This window comes from Vanessa cardui, chromosome 4 (assembly GCF_905220365.1).
Source record: "Vanessa cardui chromosome 4, ilVanCard2.1, whole genome shotgun sequence".
Classification (NCBI taxonomy): Eukaryota; Metazoa; Arthropoda; class Insecta; order Lepidoptera; family Nymphalidae; genus Vanessa; species Vanessa cardui.
The window spans coordinates 3,198,073-3,220,301 of record NC_061126.1 but is presented as its reverse complement, the minus strand read 5'-3'; the positions used below and the strand labels follow the sequence as shown (position 1 = coordinate 3,220,301).

The 22,229-nt window shown below is 36.1% G+C and overlaps 1 protein-coding gene across 2 annotated transcripts; it reads right to left on the bottom strand.

Annotated features, from left to right (window-relative positions):
- Positions 1-1,224: 1,224 nt before the first annotated feature.
- LOC124544267 (microtubule-associated protein futsch-like) lies at positions 1,225-22,109 on the bottom strand. Of its 2 annotated transcripts, XM_047122740.1 has the most exons (15): positions 21,849-22,109; positions 21,727-21,763; positions 20,416-20,604; positions 20,036-20,339; positions 19,160-19,418; positions 15,191-15,375; positions 14,104-14,352; positions 12,974-13,171; positions 12,439-12,580; positions 11,678-11,848; positions 11,124-11,275; positions 10,671-10,801; positions 8,979-9,115; positions 7,552-7,680; positions 1,225-7,043 (listed from the first exon to the last, which is right to left on the bottom strand). In XM_047122740.1, exons 3-15 carry the CDS (start codon positions 20,580-20,582, stop codon positions 4,591-4,593), a joined length of 4,677 nt encoding a protein of 1,558 aa, XP_046978696.1. In that variant the 5' UTR covers positions 20,583-20,604; positions 21,727-21,763; positions 21,849-22,109; the 3' UTR covers positions 1,225-4,590. The 2 variants fall into 2 exon arrangements, with proteins under 2 accessions (XP_046978696.1, XP_046978695.1); XM_047122739.1 differs by having other exon boundaries at positions 21,727-22,108.
- Positions 22,110-22,229: the final 120 nt, after the last annotated feature.

The window sequence follows — 22,229 nt, the reverse complement described above, 5'->3', positions numbered from 1 at the left end:
GTTCTAACCTTATGTCACTATTTTGATTAATTGATATTCCTTAAAAACTATTTTTAAGATACATTCACTGTTTTCTGACATATATGTATATTTTTTAATATTGGTACTGCGCAGATTTTTTTTTAATTTCAATGGATCTAAATTTGTGATCAGTCAATTTCAGAATTATGTACTTTAATATATCTTGATATTAGGGTATCAATTGTCATCTATAGTTTTGTCTTTCTTATGGCTAACTTGGGATAAATAATGACAAATGTAATCGTATATATAAACTGGTAATATAATATCCATGTCCACCTAACTATAAAACTACTGAGACCGATACGAAATTTTTTATAAAAATCAACCCCCATAAATTATTTAAACATTTTGCTGCCGCCAACATCGATACTATCACTAACAAAACCTATATCATCACCACAAATCATAGACAAACGTCTGTAACGTAAAACCAGATCTTAACATCGATTCTTACTGACTGTGGTTCCTACCTTCATTCACGCGGTACGGTGCAACTGGGTTCCGAAGAGGCAGCAAATGTTAACAAATCCTCAGAGGGAGCTGCTGGAGTCCCCCGGGAAGTGCATGAGGTTGTCGCCGCTGCAGCTCGGCGTGGGCGAGGAGGGCGGGTCGAGGGAGGCGCGGGAGGCAGAGCTGAAACTGCTCGAACTCAATTCCTCTGGCTCCGCTTCAAACCTCCCAGCTATTCCTGGAATTTGCAACGAATTGTTTAATTTTTACACACAACACTATCAATTTTTTTCCCTATTTCAATGAGTTCAACCTTATTGCTTTTAAAGTAACATGTCACACAACACTATCAATTTTTTTCCCTATTTCAATGAATTCAACCTTATTGCTTTTAAAGTCTTTTGTATCTAATCGAACAAGTAATCAAATATTGTTAATATTTTATTGGACAATAACAAACGTTCGCAAATAACAATTTTACAATATCAAGCAAAAGGTTTTTTTTTAATTATGTAGTCTAGTGTTAAATATTAAAACATTCTCAAAGTTCGAAAATAACTAGCACAGCTATGATTAGGTTTTACTGTCTGTCTAAAGGCTCACTCTATTAATTTAATTATAAAAAAATTAAGTCATTTGTAAACTACCATTTTATGCACTGACAATATTTTCCGGACTTTTTGAAAATGGATAATACAAAATTAACGCGGGTAACACCCAAAGCAGCTGGTGGAAAATAAAACGGCAACGTTGGTTTGTTGAAATATTGTTTTTAATTTATCTAAATATCTTTAAACACTCCATAACATTATCAACATACAGTTACAGTGCTGCCAAATCTAAAAATTACATGTAAAATTTTTCTACACCAGAATTCCGAATGCATACATTATGGAGGTAAAATATTTCAAGAACAATAAATTTTGACTTAAAACGTTATTGTAAAATTTCAAAAATAAATCTTAATTTTTAGGATTAATAATTCTCAAAAATTTCTAATTAATAATAATCTTAAGCGGTGATTTTAAAATCTTTTTTTTTTTAATTTATCGAATGGACTGTCTTTCAATTTCTAACGATGTGGTAGTTGTTTTAGTAATGTTATATTAACACTTACAAGCGAAATATTTCGTGTACTTAAGATGAAGCAAAAACAAAAAAAATTTGATAAAAATTTAACTTTGTCTGTGTCACAATTGAAATAGATTAAGGAACCGACTTCAAAATTCGAACTCTTCTAGTTTTGTTTACATGTACTTATTATATGAAGGACAATCCACTATGACATACAATGTAGTATATAAAATTGTACAACTGTCAGTGCAATAGACCTTATATGAAAACTAATTCCAAAAGATAGTTTAAACAAAAAAAAATACATACCATAGAAACAAAATAACAAATTATTATTAATTAATTAATATTATATAAATTAAAAAAATAACTAAAAAGTATACATTTAGATTGAACCTTTTGCACTAACAGTAGTGATGGGATTGTAAGCTGAGTCGATAATAGCACTCAACCGGTATTTACTAAAATATTCTGACATATATTTAGTATATATTAATAAATCACATACATCCTGTGGTGCCAAGAAGAAAACATATATACATATTATTTATCTTTTTGAAGTCAGTTATAAATATTAAACATTAAGCAGTTTTTTAACAGAATTACTATTGAATACCAATATAAATTACAATTAGTACAAATTGATTTAAAACATTCTATTGTATTTTATTTTTACTAACAGATTTTTTAGTGTGAAACAGTTAGTATTTTATGCCTCGCCATAACACAAAAGCCTAAACTCATAACAAATGATGATGAAGATATTATTGTTAAAAGATTAATCATTGTAAAGGTCAGCAAAATAATAATTATTATTTAATGACCTTGAATGTTATAAGGACATTAATATTATGTTTATTATTATTGTAATTATTTTATAATATTCTACTAAATTCCATGAGACCATTTATCGTATTTTAAATTTACTAAAATTGTATTTAATTAGATATTAATTGGAAACTTAGAAGCTTTATAATATGTTAATAATTTCACCGTTACATTTAAACTTCAATACTTTAAACTAAATACCCATATGAGTCATTTTGTTTTTATTTATATTGTAAATTACTATTATATAAAATGTGTAAGAATTCATTTATTTTATAAGTACACAAAATCCAAAATAAATTATGGTTTTTAAAATTGTTTTAATATTTTTAAACTACATTTTTCTTCGAAAATTTGTTTTTGATTTTATATGGATTTATTTTCTGTACAACGAGATTGACAAGATGAGGTATAAGCCGTAGATCTAAAATACTAAAACTAAAAATAGTATTAAACTCGGTGTACAGTGCCTATGATATGTTTTTTAAACAATTATAAAAAGTGCACCTGGTTACCACAAAAAATACGTTACAAATTTCACAATTTTTGGTCATTCGTATATTTTTTTTATATAAATAAAATAATAATATAAATTAAACTATATCGCTTTAAATAAAATAAATATATACAATGCACCTAAACGCGATCTAGTATTAATAAAATACCTAAAAATAGGTACATAGGTACTTGTCGTCAACAAAATTTCATAGAAAAATAAATATTTGTCATGATTCAACATAATATCAAATATATGAATAAAAACATATTAAATAATACTAGTTGCGAACTATTATACAAAAAATTTGTACATCTAGACAGCAAAATTAATACGGTATTATATACCCAAATAATCGACTTAGTCGTTCGGAACTCTCGACGCAACATTTGAAAATAATACTGCAGGTAATGCAGATATTCTGAAAGAAATACGACTTATCGCGTTAAATGTACAGTCAGGGTAAGAAAAGGGTTAACCGTTAGATTTATTTTCATGTGCTTAGTATGAGCGATAATCTGCTTACCGATACTTTGACAATTCAGTAGAATATATCTAATTTAAATTAGTAATGACTGATTACGCCATTAAAAAGATTTCATGTTGATATAAAACTAGACATAGCCCAAAAATGTTACAATATATTGAACCAAGTTATCATACTATATAAGTTTAATTTTATATGCAGTTGTCAGTTTAGTGCTTTAGGTACAAAATTTACTAAAAGTTTTCGCCTTGATAAAGAGATGAATTTGATGTTTTCTTACTCTGACTGTAAATCCGAAAATTGCTGGAAGTATATGTAAAAATAAAAATCAAAATTGATGCTAAACTAACTACAAATTAAACCTAATGACGGCTCTCCGGCTCTGGACTCTCTACGAGTTTAAGGAATAGTACTCGATTGGCTCCGAAACTGTTTCATCCAGTGTGAGCCGGTGTAAGGAGTTTCTTCACTTATTAGTGTGCCTGCACCATTATTTAAGAACCTCTATTATACTTTATAAATAATAACTAAAACAGATGACGAATACGTATCGTGAATATATTATCGCAATAGTGGATATCGTTCCATACTCTAGAGATTCTATGAGCATACAAAAACATGGACAGCAGTTAATTGCTAGGGCAACTTTCGTCTTTACTGGCCTCGATGTATCAGCGAGAACGCGCCGCTCCACGAAGAGAAAGATTCGACTAAAAACTAAATTATCTAAATAAATTAATCAAAATAAGTACTAAAAGAGCACTGAACTGAAGTCAATAAAGTCGATTTCTTTATAAGACGAGTTTATTTAAAACAACATACCAAACCCATGTCAAAGTGAGTTATTGAAATTTTAAAATATTATTCTACAACCTTTTGATGTTCGAAATGAATAAAATCATCTTAAAAAGATATCATTTCGATAAGATTTTTTATAATTTTTCCTACATTTTTTATTTTTTTATTTTAATTTTTTATTCATATAATGGTTACATCACACCGCTAATTCTTGACAATAATAAAGAAGCGACTTAATGCAAGAACTATCAGTAATGTAAACCACACGTTTCATAATCACGTAAAGATTTTTTTTTTGTATTTTATCTGTGCTTATCCACATCAAATTTGCTTTGCTTAACTACAATCACAACAGCTGTGAAAAATTCATCTAATAACTTTATAAACATAGCCTATTTCAATAATGAAGCTCAAATAATGAACACTTTTCGAATTATTTCTTCTTTCTACGTGCTTTTTTAGACTTAGATTGCTTTGTCGATTGCAAATTAGCATTAGAAGCTTCGAAATTTTTCTTTTCCTCTTTGTCGCTATCAGTAGATAATACGGGAGAGGCGATATCATCGTCAGACGATTTTTCTAAATCATCTTTATCGACCTTCGCTTCATCTTCTAACTTAACTTCCTGTGAAGTTATCTTGTCGCTTTCAACAACACTGAAGCCTTTCTCTTTTCGAATGGGAACTTTTTCTATATCTATTAAATTAAAAGAACTAGATTCAATAGCTCTTGTTGTGGTTTCTTTAATGGATGACAATATATCGTCTATATTGATTTTGCATATAGGGCTAGTTATTTTCGGATCATTAACTTCTAGAAGACTATCTTGCATCACTTCGAGTTTAAAATTATCTAATCCAAAATCCAAGGTTTCTAAAGGAGGTAGGTCATGGGAAACTGCATGGTGTTCTTCAACAAAATTAAGTTCAGAAGGTGCGTCACATTCTGCTACCATTATATCCGTTCGCTTGCATAGCTCGATCAGCTTCTCTTGCAATGATACTTCTGATTTTTTGTTTTGTTCTAAAATCGTCGCTTCATCGTTAGCGTAATCTTTTTCCACACAATCGACATTAATTTTAACTTCTTCGATCTTTCGTGTAGTTTTAGAAGCAGCTATAGAACTCCATGACTTTATGGGTTTTTCAACCTTCTCGATATCATGATTTTTCTTTTCTGATAGTTGAGGAGATTTCTTATTCGGTTTATTTGCTCTGGTTATTTGAATTTCAGGAAAATCATCTTCAGTTGTGTTAATCACATAAACTTCTTTTTCTTCATTTTCGTTTACTTCTTTTTTACGGCTGTCTAGCTTTGGTGACGATGATTTACTTTTGACGGATTTCGATGATTCTGTAGACAGTGATGTACCGGGTTTGGGTTCACTGACTTGTGTTTTTTCTGGTAACGATATTTCCTTATTTTTAGAATCCTTAACATTTTCTTTTGATTTACTATTGGAAACTGACTGCAGACCGAGTGTAGTTTCAGGTACTAAGTCATCGGTACTTTCACTGCTTCTGTTTTTGGTAGCAATGGCAACAGGACCATCTTTCTCAAGTTTATTTTCAGTTGATTTAATTTCTTCAAAATTATCTTTTCTTTCAGGAGTTCGACTCTTAGATGACCTTTGCTTCCTCAACTTTGATGAATAAGATAACTCAACGTCTTCTATAGGGGCAGAAATTGAGACTAAATCATCGCTTGCTATCTGTTGTTTGTCTTCAATCGCATGTATTTCAATAAAACTATCTTCGTCTTCCTTAGCTAGTTGTTCTTCAGTCTTCTTCGCCTTACGATTTCGCTTTGATTTCGCTTTAGCTTCATCTATTTTACTGTCGCTTGATAACCGCGGTCTGTCTTTACTTGAAGTCGCTTTCTTATCCGGCTCACTCAAAAGCATATCCCACGCTTGTTCCTCTGTCTTTATTTCATTTACATCCGAATCAGAAATTGCATGTTTTGACGATTCTTTGCTAGTATTTTTCGTTATTGCAGAAAAGCTAAACTTTTCTTTCTCCTCAGCAGCGGAACTAGGTTTAATACCTTCGTTTGTTGGTTTCGGATCTTTCATGTCTTTACGTGTTTTAATATCTTTTGACACAGAAGGTTCTCTAGGTTTTTGATTAAGTTTCAGAGGTTCTTTTTCTGTTTTAGGCAAATCAATATCTCTATCTCCTAAATTTCCAGCCGATTTTATATCATCCGATATTTTATTCTTAATACTAATTTCACTAGCGGCACTATCGTTATCTTTAACATTAACCGATTTGGTGGGGGGAGATTTCTTAACTCTAGGTCGAGCCGCCGGCTGAATATCATCCGACGGTCGACTCGGTTTTGGCAGTGATTTATTTTTATCCTTTCTCTCCATCTCGACAGCAGCCGAGGCACTCTCACACGCACTATCACTCTTCGCATTCCCTCCACACTCAAGATCTCTATTTACAAGTATTTCCTTAAAGTCTAAATTAGGTCTATCCGATTCGACGGCGTCCGGCTCCGGCTCGCTGGTCGGCGGGGCCTCGTCGTAGGAGTCGCGGCCGAGGGAGGCTGTCAACTGCGCCGGGATGACGACGTCCGTGTTGAGCGGCAAGGGCTCGTCGTCGGGGGAGAGCTCGCGCGGCGTCACGGTCTGCACGGGGATGGTGGTGGAGCGCGGCAGCGGGCGCGCGGCCAGGTGCGCGGCGAGCGGCAGCGGCGCGGGCGCGCGCAGCACGGGCCGGAACGCGGCCTCGTCGTCGTTGCAGCGCGTGTGCGCGTCCGCGTCCAGCGGCGGCGCGCGCGGCGTGCGCGGCGGCGCCACCACCGTGCCCTGCGGCGCCACGGCGCGCTCCACGGCGCCTCCCCCCGCGAGCGACTCCGAGCGCCCCTCCCGCGGCAGCCCTATACCAAACCGAAGGCGACCACGTTAGTCTACGGATTTAGAAATAAGCGATGTAGTGGACGAGTTAATTCGAAAGCCAAGAGGGGGTGTCGCCGGGCGCCTTTGGCTTCGGTATAGAGCTGGCCGTGCCGGAGAGGACGCGTGCCGGGGGGACGCGTCCTCTCGATCCGAATGTTAATTAAGCGTTCTTCGGTCACCTCTCCACTTGCGATGCTTCACTCTTGTGCACTACACCATTTTTCACAAATGTGATGTGATGACGTGGCAGACGGATACGCAAGAAAACCCGTCGAAATCATTAACGCGTTGTATTATATTTTAAGCAGTTGTTATAACATTTAAAAAAAACTACGAAACGTTATGAATTGATGAAACTTATTCAGTATTATACTTACCTGAACACAAACTTTTTACCTTTTTTAAATCCCGCCACCAACCAGTACAACGATTTCGTTTATAAACTTTAGATAAAAACAATCATGCAAAGAAATGTCAACATTTACATACCATGGTCCTCTTTCATAGCCTCTGCGAGATCTTCTTTGAGCTGCACATCGCAAACGGAAGTCGTGCGCCCGGTTTCCGCTAAAAGGGACTTGCGACGAAAACTATCGGAAGGGGAGTGTTCGAGTGAACCTACAAACATACATTGCTAATTTTAATAACGTTTATATTTCAATTTAAATGACTATATTTTGATTTCAAATAAAACAAAGTAAGTAAAATTCAAGTATTAATTTAGTTTATAGTACTAGTTTAAAAAGCCGTGAACTGAACTAATCACGAACAAATTACTTAAAATATTTGTAGCAATGTTTACTAAGCTAAGACTGTATATCTAGGGTACTAACAAAATTAGACAAATCGTACAAGTTTAGAGGCGTACCCGTCACTCGACATCAGAGCGTACTAACACGACGCAGCGAGCTACCGTGTAATACTCACTTGAGACATAGAGTGAGACCACAGCGATGCCTGCATCCTCATGCACGTGACGCTACGGCTAAAGCTTACTTACTCGACTATAGGGTAAGGACGACTCATAGCGAGACACGTGCGCAGTAACTACAATTGTGACTGACTCTCGCTGCCCACAAGGTAATAAAACATGGACACATGTGCGGTCCACATATTGTCGATAAATGTGTTAAACAGATATCAAATTACATTAAAATAGGTATCTATTTAATATTATCCCGTTTTATATTCGTTCTTTTAACGAGTTACATTCTTATCGATACGAAAGATCTCATATTAAATTGTTTATTGATATAATATATGAGACAAACAAAAAAGAAAAAGAAAACCCGCTGAGTTTCTTTCGCCTGTTCTTCTCAGGTCAGGGTATTTTCTTTTCCGAACCGGTGGTAATGTTTCAATTGACCATCAATAAGAAAGTGTAATGCTTCTATATTGAATAAACTTATTTGAGTTTGAGTTTGAGTTCCGTTTTAACTTCGTTCTTTTAACGAGTTATAGTACGACACAAATTAGATGTAGCATCGGGAAATGCAATGGAATGAATATAAAAACGATTACTGCCGATTTACACAACCAATAGAAATAGCTCCCTATCGCGCCATTCGACGCTATTCGTCGCTATAGATTCACGCGTCAGAGAAAGCAAGTGCATGTAAATCGACGCGTCAAATTGACGAATATTTTAGGTCATATGATATTACAAGTTATTACGTTTATGCAAAGATCATATTCGCAAGAGAAATAAATATTGATAATTGGGGATAGCGTACTCAATTCGGGTGTGATCGGTTTTACGAATTTTGCCGATGCGACATCTAAGTTGTGTCGTACTATACATTTTTATCGATACGAGCGGAGAGCATCATTACGGCACGCCCACGTTGTATGACCTTGCGGGCGCGGTTGGCATACTAGGCTACTTGAGACATGAGTATAAGTGTGGCGGTACTGACTGGCGGACCCGGAGTCGATGAGCACGGGCACGACGGGCCGCACGCCGGGCATGTTGACGGGGTTGGAGCGCGCCGCGCCGCGCGCCGCGCTCGTGTCCACCTCAACCGCATCCGCCTCCGACAGCGACGAGTTCGACCTGAGACACACATCATCAGATTGATCGATACAGATAAATTTTAAAGTCAAGTATAGAAGTAGTAATATCCTTGTTAATACTTAACCTAAAACAACACACACATTAAGATTAAAAATAGATATACAAGATATCAGTGTTTACCTTTCAATGATGCAATTGTTTTGATACGATAAGCTCGACACTCAGATTATAAACAAAAGGTAGTTGGAGCGTGCGGAGCCTTAAAGTGAAGCAACAAATGCGAATACAAAAGCGAATGCAAATTCCCGGTAGCGCGTTCCCGTTTACCATTACGGTAACACGTCACGAGCGCTGGCATTTTAATTTTATTTATTATTGACGTGTCGTTTCACACTAGCGAGAATTTGTATTCACTTTTCATTTTGTATTTGCTGTTGTTGCATCACTACAATGTTCATAATCATCTGCCCTGGTTTCATAATCTGCTTAAAAGCTTTTTTGTTATGGTATAGGTTGGCGGACGAGCTTATGGGCCACCTGATGGTAAGTGGTCACCATCACCCATAGACAATGACGCTGTGAGAAATATTAACTATTCCTTACATCGTCACTGCGCCACTAACCTTGGGAACTAAGATGTTATGTCCCTTGTGCCTGTAGTTACACTGGCTCACTCACCCTTCAAACCGGAACACAACAATACTGACTACTGTTATTTGGCGGTAGAATAACTGATGAGTGGGTGGTACCTACCCAGACGGGCTCGCACAAATCCCTACCACCAAGTAAATCATTGTCTCATTATCTCTTTGACGACCTCCATGGTCGAGTGGTGTGTACACCGGTTTTCATGTGCACGCTACTCTGAGGTCCCGGGTTCGAGTCCCGGTCGAGTCGATGTAGATTACCATTAGTTTTCTATGTTGTCTTGGGTCTGGGTGTTTGTGGTAGCGTCGTTGATTCTGATTTCAGTAACACAAGTGCTTCAGCTACTTACATTGGGATCAGAGTAATGTATATGATGTTGTCTCATATTTATTTATTTATATTTATCTGATCGTCTGTCGTTTAATTTAAATGTCAAAAACCGACAAAATTATAACATGAATTTTCTCCATGGAAAAATTAACACAGCGTACATAGGACTTAATTTTTCGTTGATTTGGAAATAACGTTGCAAATAATTATTATAGACCTAAAGGAGGTATATATATGTAAGCTTTGTGTTAGTAGTTAGTAATTAATAGTTGAGTCGAAGGAGGTTGACTCAGTAAAAATGATATTATATTTTTTTTAATGACATAACAATTGTCAATTAATTTTAAAATATTGATTTAAGACATTCATGTTATAAAAGTATTTATTTTTATTAATTAATGTTCATTTGGTCTCTGTTGTTTAAAAATTAAAGCAAGAACATTGCAATTGTCGATTCTCTATTTTAGGTTTGTAATACTCAGCTTTTATTATTGTATTTTTTTTTAATTGTAAAATTTATTTGTTACTAACAAAATTAAATTCTATTTTAGATGAATCAAATTGCTTAATTTGAAAAACCCATCACCCTTATATATATCACTTTAAAATTAATTACCCAGTGCTGTTGTAAGTTTTGAATACAAACTGCGGCCCCATCCACAGTCGCCGGTGCGGGCCTGCGTGTGTCACGATCTCTACTTGCGACAGCCAGCGCTCTTCCTCGCTCATACACATGTCCGCGCATCTCTGAACGAAGAGAACGCGACATTAGTATAAATAACCCAGGAAGTTCTTATTTAATGTTGTCTTAAAGCGCGATTATTACACATTTAAATAAAACTAATTATAACGGATGAATCGCGTATATTAATTATTTTTAAACATCCCGACGGGTAGACTACCCGTGACCACGAACACTGCAAAGTGCTCGAAACGTCGGGATGTTTAAAAATAATTAATATACGCGATTCATCCGTTATAAATAGTTTTATTTAAAAGTTCTTATTTTTGTGGCCTCGATAAAAATTTAATGTATGTGGAAACTTAGAATTCAGAGCTGCATCCTTACCCGACAACTCAATGGTTGAAGAAGGGGATTGGAAGGCGGCAAAGGCGCTAATAGGTCGGCGGCGGCGGGCGGTCGTTGTAGCGGCCACTGAGCCATCGGCTCAACTTCCAATTCAATGGGAGACTCATCGCAGATCTTCTCTTTCGGTACACCTGAGGGAAGAAAACCGCATTTCAAATTTACTGCTACATTTCAAATTCAAGTTACATATTGTATTAGTGAAGGAGTATATTGAGCTGAGATGGCCCAGTGGTTAGAACGCTTGCATCTTAACCGATGATTGCGGGTTCAAACCCAGGCAAGCACCACTATATATATGTGCTTAATTTGTGTTTATAATTCATCTCGTGCTCGGCGGTGAAGGAGAACATCGTGAGGAAACCTGCATGTGTCTAATTTCATCGAAATTCCAATGTGCATTCCACCAACCCGCATTGGAACAGCGTGGTGCAATACGTTCCAAACCCTCTCCTTAATGGCAGAGGCCTTATCCCAGCAGTGGGAAATTTACAGGCTGTTACTTTACTTTACTTTACTAGGAGTGATGTAGTTACCGCGCGCGGGGCGGGGGTGCAAGGCGAGGTGCAGCAGCGCGCCGCTGGCCGCCACGAGGTAGAGCGGCACGGACGCCGCGCGGCCGGCGGCGCCGCTGACGCCGAAGCACGCGCGCGCCAGCAGCGGCGCCGCGCCGCTCTCCTCCGACAGCGACGACAGCCGCTGCCGACCTGCGAGACACACGCCATCATTGCCATAGTCTTAGAGTTGTGGAGTCTGAACTCGCGGGTTTGTAGGGCTCTGATACAAGTCCGTTAGTATTAGCACATAGCTGTTTTTTTTTATGGTATAGGTTGACGGACAAGCATATGGGCCACCTGATGGTAAGTGGTCACCATTACCCATAGACAATGACGCTGTAAGAAATATTAAGTATTCCTTAAATCGTCAATGCGCCACCAACCTTGGGAACTAAGATATTATGTCCCTTGTGCCTGTAGTTACACTGGCTCACTCACCCTTCAAACCGGAACACAACAATACCGAGTACTGTTGTTTGGCGGTAGAATAACTGATGAGTGGGTGGTACCTACCCAGACGGGCTTGCAGAAAGCCCTACCACCAAGTAAAATACTTACTATATAAATATAATATACTATATAAATACATACTATGTTACTGTTTAATATGTATTTATAATCACGTATGTGTATTAACTCAAACGCGAGTATAATTGATTAAATCTTATTATTACTTTGTTTAATCTGATCAGATAGATAAAACCATAACAATTAGATTGATTGAAATAAAGAGCACTCACCGGAGCTGGTACGTGTGATCGTGTGCGTGGGCAGGTTGTGTGTGGGTCGCAGCTGCGCGAGCGGAGTGCTGGTGTACGGCAGCGGGTAGGGAGGCAGGCGCGGGTTGGGGAACCAGGCCCCCGGGCCGGAACCCTCGCACACCTGGACAGACGTCGTTTTATATTCCCCGCGCACTCACCACTGTGTGAGTCGAGATGGCCCAGTGGTTAGAACGCGTGCATCTTAACCGATGATTGCGGGTTCAAACCCAGGCAAGCACCGCAGATTCATATTAATTTGACTTTATAATTCATCTCGTGCTCAGCAGTGAAGGAAAACATCGTGAGGAAACCTGCATGTGACAAATTTCATAGAAATTCTGCCACATGTGTATTCCACCAACCCGCATTGGGACAGCGTGGTGGAATATGTTGCAAACCTTCTCCTCAAAGGGAGAGGAGGCATTTAGCCCAGCAGTGGGAATTTACAGTTGTTGTTGTTGATGTACCACTGTGTGTGTGTGCACGGGGGGGGGGGGGGGGGATCGGTACTCACGGGGCTGTGCGCGCAGGGCGCGGCGTGGATGGGCAGGCCGGCGGAGCGGTGGAAGCGCGACAGGCGGTTGACGACGCGCGGCTGCGTGTGCGTGCGCACGCCGCACGCGCCGCCGTACGGGCTCACGGCGAACACGTGCGTCGTGCCGCGCAGCGTCGACACCGCCGCCCAGCGGGAGTCGCCCGATATCGCTATGTCCTGAATTAAACATGCCAAATATTACATAATCTCTCTTATTATCTACACTAATATTATAAAGAGGAAAACTTTGTTTGTTTGGTTGTAATGAATAGGCTCAAAAACTACTGGACCGATTTTAAAAATTCTTTCACCATTCGAAAGCTAAATTAATCCCGCATAACATAGGCTAAATTTTATTTTGAAAAAAAAATAGGGTACCGTAAGATATTTTGGGTTTTTCGGACAAAAAAGGAAAAACTCTACCAAAAAATAATAGATTTTTTGCGTATGATGCCTAAACTATAAAAGATAGAACTATAAAATGTTCTAACTCCGGTCCTTAGAGGGCATAATGGCCTCCGACCCTAAGAATTCTCATCAGATTCGTGGCTGATGTTGGTCTGGCTGAGGTGTTGTGATCACGAATTTGAGGTTTATCACAATAGATCCAAGCGCCGGTTGCAGTAATTCTTCAAATGTGACCGTGCCTCAGCAGTAGGGATATTAGAAGACTGATTATGAACCGTTATCTACGCGGGCGAAGCCGCGGGCGACCGCTAGTCTATATATATTTTAAAGTTATACACGGAAATACGCAGATGCGCGCACACATACAACAAAGTCACGAACATAAATTACTTTTCATTTTATTTGTCTTTATTTCATAATTTACAATATCTATATCGTGTTTGGTCTTTTTCATATTACATGTAATTTTATATAACAAATTGTTGATATCCTAGAGGTGGAGCCAGGAGACCCTTAGCACAGGGCAACCTAGTTTGGGCTCCTGTCTCCCACACATTATTGTACTTACTATTAAGATACGTTTAAACTGTAATATATGTAATGTGGGAGAGAATAAATAAATTATTATTATTAAAAAATATTAAGTATTAAAGTTATCTTTTTTAAGACAAAAAAGAAAAACTTTTCACATAAATACTAACCTGCACTTTGGCCGTTGTGTCACCCCTGTGTAAAATATATAAATGGTGCACAGACGCAAGGCTGGGTCCACACGGGTGGGGGTTGATACGGAACACGTGGAAGTCGTGACCACGACGGTCAGCGGTCACCAGCAGCATGCCGCTCGGGTCGAACTTCAGTGCTATTATTGCTTCCGAATGAGCTATGAAGTGAGCAACGATTGGGTCGCAGGGATCCTCGCAGTCTTGGCTATCTTCATCTTCATTGCCCTGAATCATTGTCAAAAATATTAAAAAATTCTCCATATATACTTTTTATCAGAAACACAAAATAAATATAAAATTATAATAATACACACTGAATTTACTAAAATTGAAATAGGTCAATGGCAATTTCTTCCAGACAAATTTAGTATTAGATAAAAAATAATAGGAATAGAAGTACTGCAATAAATATAAACATTGATAAAGTTAGAAATATTACTTGACTTAACTATTATGATTTAGGTTGATGGATGGTCTCTCTACGGTTGAAAGATTTCGATATCGAAATTATAATTAATTTCTACATAACACAAGGTTTCTCATTAATTAATACGACTTTAATAACTAAATTAAATATTTAAAAAAATATTATCTAGACAAGCTAAGACTTTTTATAATAAGTAGAAACTTTTGACCTTATCTCAAATAATCCTTCAGAAATGCGTTACTAAATTGCGGATTGGTGGATTATTTTATTTTTACTTCAACGTGACCTTGTTATATTACAATCACGTAGTACTACCCGTTACTATAATCACCAGAATAAGATATCCAGTAACCTTTTTGTTTTTTGTCATATATCAAAATATACCTAATAATAATTGATTGAATTGACCATCAATAAGAAAGTGTAATGCTTCTATATTGAATAAAGTTATTTGAGTTTGAGTTTAAATATATGTAAATTATATAACAAAACAAAATACATTTTTTTAATAAAACAAAAAAAGTAATTTTCTTTTATAATAATTAAAAGAAGTTTTTTTGGGGGTAGCTAGTAAGCTGCCTCAAAAAAAAACACTGGGTGGTCCCGATAATGTAGACTTGAGCATAGGGCGGTCACCTCAATGTCGAGTATGGTGACGACGCCGGGCTGCTGCAGGTCGGCGTGCGGCGGCGACGGCGACTGCGACGTGCTCCGCCCGCCCGCCAGGCTGTGCGCCACGCTCTCGCCCAACCCGCGCAAACCCTTGCTCAGCGACTTGGCGGCGTGCAGCACCGTCGCCGTGTAACTCGTCACACCTTCGCCTACGTGTAATTCACAAATTAATATCATTGAAATAAAACTGATTCATTCGTTCATTCGTTCATACGTTCGTTCGTTCGTGGTCACGGGTAGACTATCCGTCACCACGAACGCTGTAAAGTGCTCGAAACGTCGGAATGTTTAAAAATAATTAATATACGCGATTGAAATCCCATTCGTTCATACGTTCGTTCGTTCGTGGTCACGGGTAAACTATCCGTGACCACGAACGCTGTAATGTGCTCGAAACGTCGATGTTAAAACCAGTTAGTTTCATTTCAATGTGTAATAATCGCGAAAATTTAACAACATTATAATATATCATTACTTTTCAACTGTAATAACTTTTCATAAATCCATGTCTCAGAGGGCTATAAAAAAATATTGTGATTCAATTAAGTGATTTTAGTTGTTCTACATTCATCGAAAATACAGTGAAGTTTGACCTGGACATGAAGACTTTAAAAGAGATTTAATTAAAAAAGTTACCGGAGATTCATAATGTAGGTGAAACAAAAATATTTCTTTTAGATTTTATTTGTGTCAAAAAGGCACAGATTATTTCGCCAATATTTCGTGCGATGAAAGACACGATATAGATTAATAAAAATAAATTTAAAGGAATTTGTTAAAGGCCTGTCAATAATATAGACTACACAAAATGGATGTCTTTTTTTTTTCAATAAAATCAGTATAACAATAAATTGAATTACTTTATTTTTTTTTTATGCCGCCTTTACTCTTAAGCCTTACACGATATCTAACATTAAGACATTAAGATATCTTGTAAGCAAAAGCGTCACTCTTCACTAATGCACGATAATTTAACGTTGGGGGCGCGACTTCCTAAGTCAATAGATTTTAATTCTTTTGACGAATGCTTAACGCTTAGTAAAGTTTTAAATATATTAATTTTACCTTTAAAAGGACAACGACGTATCAGAAAAAATACAATACAAATAAAATTAAAATGAAACATAATATTCTGAGTTACATATTCCTAGTAGTAATATATCATTTTTAATATGTTTATTTTTACTAAGTAAAGTATTGCATTGTAACAAAAAACGCAGCGCAATGCAATCAGTCTAAGGTCATACGAAGCTATTAGCCTCTATACACAATCGATAAAGACAAAGGAAACACGTTTGTATAAATATGTTTTCTGTGAAATACAAACAAATAAACACAACGATTAATTTAATAAATACTGTCTATTTTTTTTATATAATCGCTGTCTGACAGTATTGCTTGAACAATCTCAGTTTCAATTCGCGCTCATGAGAAATATAATCGAACACATATAAGTGATTCTCGTCCAAGTGTTCATAAAAAGGAAGTGATTTATCTTTATTAACTATTATTATTACAAAATATAACACCTATAAAGTTTTATATATTATCTATATTTTTATATAATACGAAAAAAAAATTGTTTTATGCAACATTGTCTGTATTGATTATTTTATATATTGTAAACACTTTCTGGAACTGTGGAAGATTATAGACGTCATAGCAATTACGTAGCGTACCTACGTGTATGTCCCTTAATGTATTCACATGATTAGAATGTTTATTATTGATGTTTGAAATAGTTTTAAACATATGTATTAAAATTTGAGCGTATAACGACAAGCCATATTAAATCAAATTCGTTCAGATCCGTTTGGGTTCTAAAAACTATAAATAATCTGCATTTAATGTTGTCTTAGATTTTCGCGATTATTACACATTGAAATAAAACTAGTTTTAACTAGTTCTACCCGTGACCACGAACGCTGTAAAATGCTGGAAACGTCGGGATGATAAAAATAATTAACATACGCGATTTAAATCCGTTAAAACTAGTTTTATTTTAATCTGCATTTCTCTGTTTCATTTTCAAATATGAGTGGACAAGGGAAGATCTGAATCCAATAATATATATGGGAAGATACATAAAAACACTTATCATGAGATAGTTCACGTGCTAACTCTTTGCAAAATATTATGACAATTATTTGAAATTAAAGAAAGGCAATCAAACAGAAAACTTCTACTTCTATACGTATACCTAATATTAAATAAGGCAACATTTTAAATTTAAACAAGCCTTACCAGTTCATTACATGTATAAATACACAAGAGATAGGAAAGACAAATGATTAAACGTTTTGAACAATTTAACCTTTAAATGTTAAAACGTACCAGACCAGAAAAACAAAAAACACTGCACTGCAAAATTGTTGTCATTTAATTATGAATAACTATTGAAAATACGACGGTTGTTACAAATGAGACAAATCAATTTATTCTGTGCATATGTATCGAAAAAAATATGCAAGTAATGAGTGAGTATACAACACTAACGTCCACGAATAAATCCATACTAATAATATAAATGTGAAATTAACCCTGTCTGTCTGTGTCGCTCTTTCCCTACCGAACCAATGAACCAACAATAACAGCCTGTAAATTCCCACAGCTGGGCTAAAGGCCTCCTCTCCCTTTGAGGAGAAGGTTTGGAACATATTTCACCACGCTGTTCCAATGCGGGTTGGTGGAATACACATGTGGCAGAATTTCTATGAAATTTGTCACATGCAGGTTTCCTCGCGATTTTTCCTTCACCGCTGAGCACGAGATGAATTTTGAATTAGATTTACGCGATTATTACACATTGAAATAAAACTAGTATTAACGAGATGAATTATAAAGACAAATAAAGCACATGAATCAGTGGTGCTTGCTTGCTTTGAACCCGCAATCATCGGTTAAGATGCACGCGTTCGAACCACTGGACTATCTCGACTCTAACCACTGAACCGAATTGGACGAAATTTGGAATGAAGCAGACTTGAAGACCAAGGAAGGATATAATGTACTGTTTTGCCAACTCCATAAAACGCGCGCAAAGTTGCGTGCCACAACTAGTCTCGCATATCAATGAACGCTTGACTGACCACATCCAAACAAATTAACGGCATTAACAAGAGCATTGAACGCGTATGACGAAAGCTTTTCGAATAAAGTCGGAAAAACATTTAAATAGCGACCTAATATTTGTAATAAGATTCTATATCAAACGAATCTCGTCGTATTTTGATTGATCTCAGCTTTTAATTGATGTATTAAAGTTGTCAAGAAAGGTCAGTTTACCAATATAATTGACTCGATGTTATAATGACAAAAACCTTCGACTGGTTTATACAACCAATCGTATGGATGCTGATGCATCAGTTTATATGTACGTGAAATTTTTAAGTTATCATTTTTATGACTAGTTTACAAAATCACACGGAGTTAGAACATAACGAGTTATGATATACCCAATTGTCAGAAATGTGTTTTTTTTTTAATTAATTCCTTTACGTGAACAGAAATCATTTGTCCTGGTTCAGTTTTTGGGAAATGGGCAGGGAATTATGAAATTTGCTCATCTAACTTAAAATTTAGTGAAATTTAAATGGTTAAATTACTCACTGAATTAGTTAATTAAGACTTAATAGTTTTTTAAGATAACCAAGATTCATATGTAAGTGGAGTCTAGAAATTTGTTCAAGATTTTATGAAAATTTTAAGTCACATTAATGTAGGCATTGAAACAAATTATAAATGAATGATGAAATTATCAAAATTATTTTTTTTATAATTGTGAATATAATTATATATAGTAACAATTAAATTGTATGTAAAAGGTTGGTTTACTCTTTTGTTTTGCAACTTTCATAAATTTATACTTTCTTAAATTTGATCCTTGAGAAAAATATAAATAAAAGCTTAAGTCATCTACAAGTCAAAACTTACTTTCACAGCCGCCACTGCTGCGCTTGGAGGGATTGAGCTTCTTGTCGGCGTAGGCCAGCCAGCGGTCGCCCAGCGCCAGCGGGTTGTTGGGCGACGCGCCGCCCAGCGGGCACGGGCACGGGTAGCACGTCGTCACCGCCAGACGGTCCTCCAGCGTCGCCGCGTCGAACACAGCGAAGCGCTCCGAGAACGACACAACCACCGAACGCTTGTTGGCCAGCACGTCTAGTATGGGGTTTTTGAACTTTATGCTCTTCACCTGTTGGAGTTATACATGATTAAGTACATATAAAGAAGTTAAAGTAAAGTAACAGCCTGTAAATTCCCACTGCCGGGCTAAAGGCCTCCTCTCCCTTTGAGAAGGTTTTGGAACATATTCCACCACGCTGTTCCAATGCGGGTTGGTGGAATACACATGTGGCAGAATTTTTTATGAAATTTGTCACATGCAGGTTTCCTCACGATGTTTTCCTTCACCACGGAGCACGAGATGAATTATAAAGACAAATTAAGCACATGAATCAGCGGTGCTTGCCTGGGTTTGAACCCGCAATCATCGGTTAAGATGCACGTGTTCCAACCACTGGGCCATCTCGGCTCATATGTCATCTTATTATAATAATATTGATTTTATAAAACTAATCAAAATCAAAATATACTTTATTCAAGTGAGCTTTTACAAGCACTTTTGAATCGTCATATAACAATTAAGTGAAGCTATCACCGGTTCGAAAAGTAGATTCTACCGAGAAGAATCGGCAAGAAACTCAGTAGTTACTCTTTTTCAACATTTAAAAAAAAGTACAGTCATATTAGTTAATACAATTTTTTAAATTAATATTATTAATTGCTTTTATGTATAGAATATCAACGTACCTGCTCTCCTCCTCTTATAGATATAAAGCTCAATGAGCAAAACGCAGGTCCCGGGCTAGCGGAGTCACATAATGCGATAAGGGGCCGTTTCGACGCGAAGCAGTCGCCGTGCTGCGGAGTGGGCAGTATACGGAGCACCCTCACTGTGCCTTGCCTCCATGACAAAACTTCTTGAGCCTCCCCAGTAGGAGGTATCAGCCATACTTGTACGCCAGACCCGTAGCCAAGAATTAAGAGTAACGGTGGCACATCATTATCACTGTCTCCTTCCGGTGTAGGCTCATTTATATCTGCTGTTTCGAACCTGTGTTAATAAAATAGACGTATTAAAACAGTTTTTCGGTCACAAAGAACATGATAGATAGAGATTAAATAATTACCTTGCCCACTGTATAACGTCCTTAGGATCAACAGTGGATGAAGAAGAAAGTGTAACGTCGTTAATGAAGCCGGATACCGCGTCGATGATGCTACGGTCACTCGGAGGCTGCGAGGGCACGGTTAGCGGCCCGCCAGAGCGAGCGTGCCGCGGCGACTCCGCTGACATGATGTTTCTTTAAAATTGACTTCTAAAAAAAATAACAAAAATATTTAACATGACCATAGTACATACCTGCCATTTTGTTGCATCAATTATTTTTAATAGTTATTATACATTTATGTCACAACAATTTAATATGACTGTTTATGTAATTTCCTTAAAACATAGACATACACGTGAAAATCATTATCTATTATATTTGTTGTTTTTATCAGCGACTATATCAAGTTATAGATATATAAATGTAAACAACTAATTTGCGAGATAAGAACTCAATAACAAACCTATTTATTTTTTTTGTTAACAGTCAAAGGAAAAATATTGTGAGTAACAAACAATACTTTTGTTAATTTGCATATGCATAAATTAATTATATGAACGTTTATATACACACTTATTGAAAGAATAAAAAAAATACAATCTGATTATAATCACACAAGGATTTACAACATTACATATCAAAGTACAAGGATAATAAAAAATATATAATACTTTTTTATTTACAATAGTACTTAACTCGAAATACACTGAGACAAAACATTCAGCTTAGAAAGAAGTAAATATTTTCAATTAAATTCTCAGTTGAATCGCTTTTACTTGTTCCAACTGTGCAAATAAATATTTAATTTGCTGCTATAACTTTGAACGAAATTAATTGTATATATAGGTAGTCATAAATTATAATACAATCTAATTAAGAAGGTAGTTGTGTAAAATGTTGTTGTATCAAAATAAATAATGTATAAAAAGAGTTCAAGAATCTCTTCCATTTTTAAAATAAGAAACATTGTAGCCCAAGTAAATAAATAAATTATCCATTTATTACATAATATAACAAAAACAAAACACTGTCAAATTTGTATTGATTACATAATTTGAGAAAATAAACAATGTCATTACAGTCATTTTCCTATTTTGAATTCATTTTGCAAAGATATTGGGACAGCTGTTAATGCTGTAATAGATTTGCTATGCACGTATGTAGGCGTATGCTGAATGCTCAATACACAATAATTTGTGTGCAAACCTTAGGGACCGAGGACAAAGGAAATCGATGCAAGTCGAACCTTTTAAAACTAAAATAAATAGCCTTATTCGTAAAATTGGATCGTTAGTTACTACTTCTACGTATATAAAATACAAAACTTACCTGAATTATAAAAATAATTCTCATTTTAATTCCATATCTGAAAATGGTGCAATTGCGTCGTTTTTACTGGCAGTCGAAAACAATGACGTCACAACGATTTAAAAAATTAAAGTAGCACTCACTCAAACACTCGTTTTAATTCGTTTTACAAAATGCTTTTTAGTAAAATTATGATTCGAAAATAAAAATATAATTAAAATACGAAACACAACAACATACAACAGATGTTTTGAACTTTTGAATGACAATTACACGCACAATGAACATCTACTGGTTTAGTTACATGTGTGTGTAAAATATATAAAGAAATCAAGAAGAAATAGAAATCGAACGATATAAATGTGAATGTGTGCGCTGTATACCAATAGATAGTCAAAACATAAAACATTAGTGTATTTATAGCACACTTATACAAGTATTCAATGTCATTCGATAATTCAATATTGCCACTACAATATATTTTACAATAAATACGAACTGCATACAATATTATTAATGACTAA

Bases quoted from the DNA above. Each gene is read 5' to 3' on its own strand.
- LOC124544267 (XM_047122740.1), bottom strand. From the start codon at position 20,582: ATGTCAGCGGAGTCGCCGCGGCACGCTCGCTCTGGCGGGCCGCTAACC. The intron at 12,581-12,973 runs GTGAGTACCGAT...ACGTCTGTCCAG, and splicing joins CGCCCTGCGCGCACAGCCCC to GTGTGCGAGGGTTCCGGCCC. The intron at 11,276-11,677 runs GTAACTACATCA...TTCTTCCCTCAG, and splicing joins GCACCCCCGCCCCGCGCGCG to GTGTACCGAAAGAGAAGATC.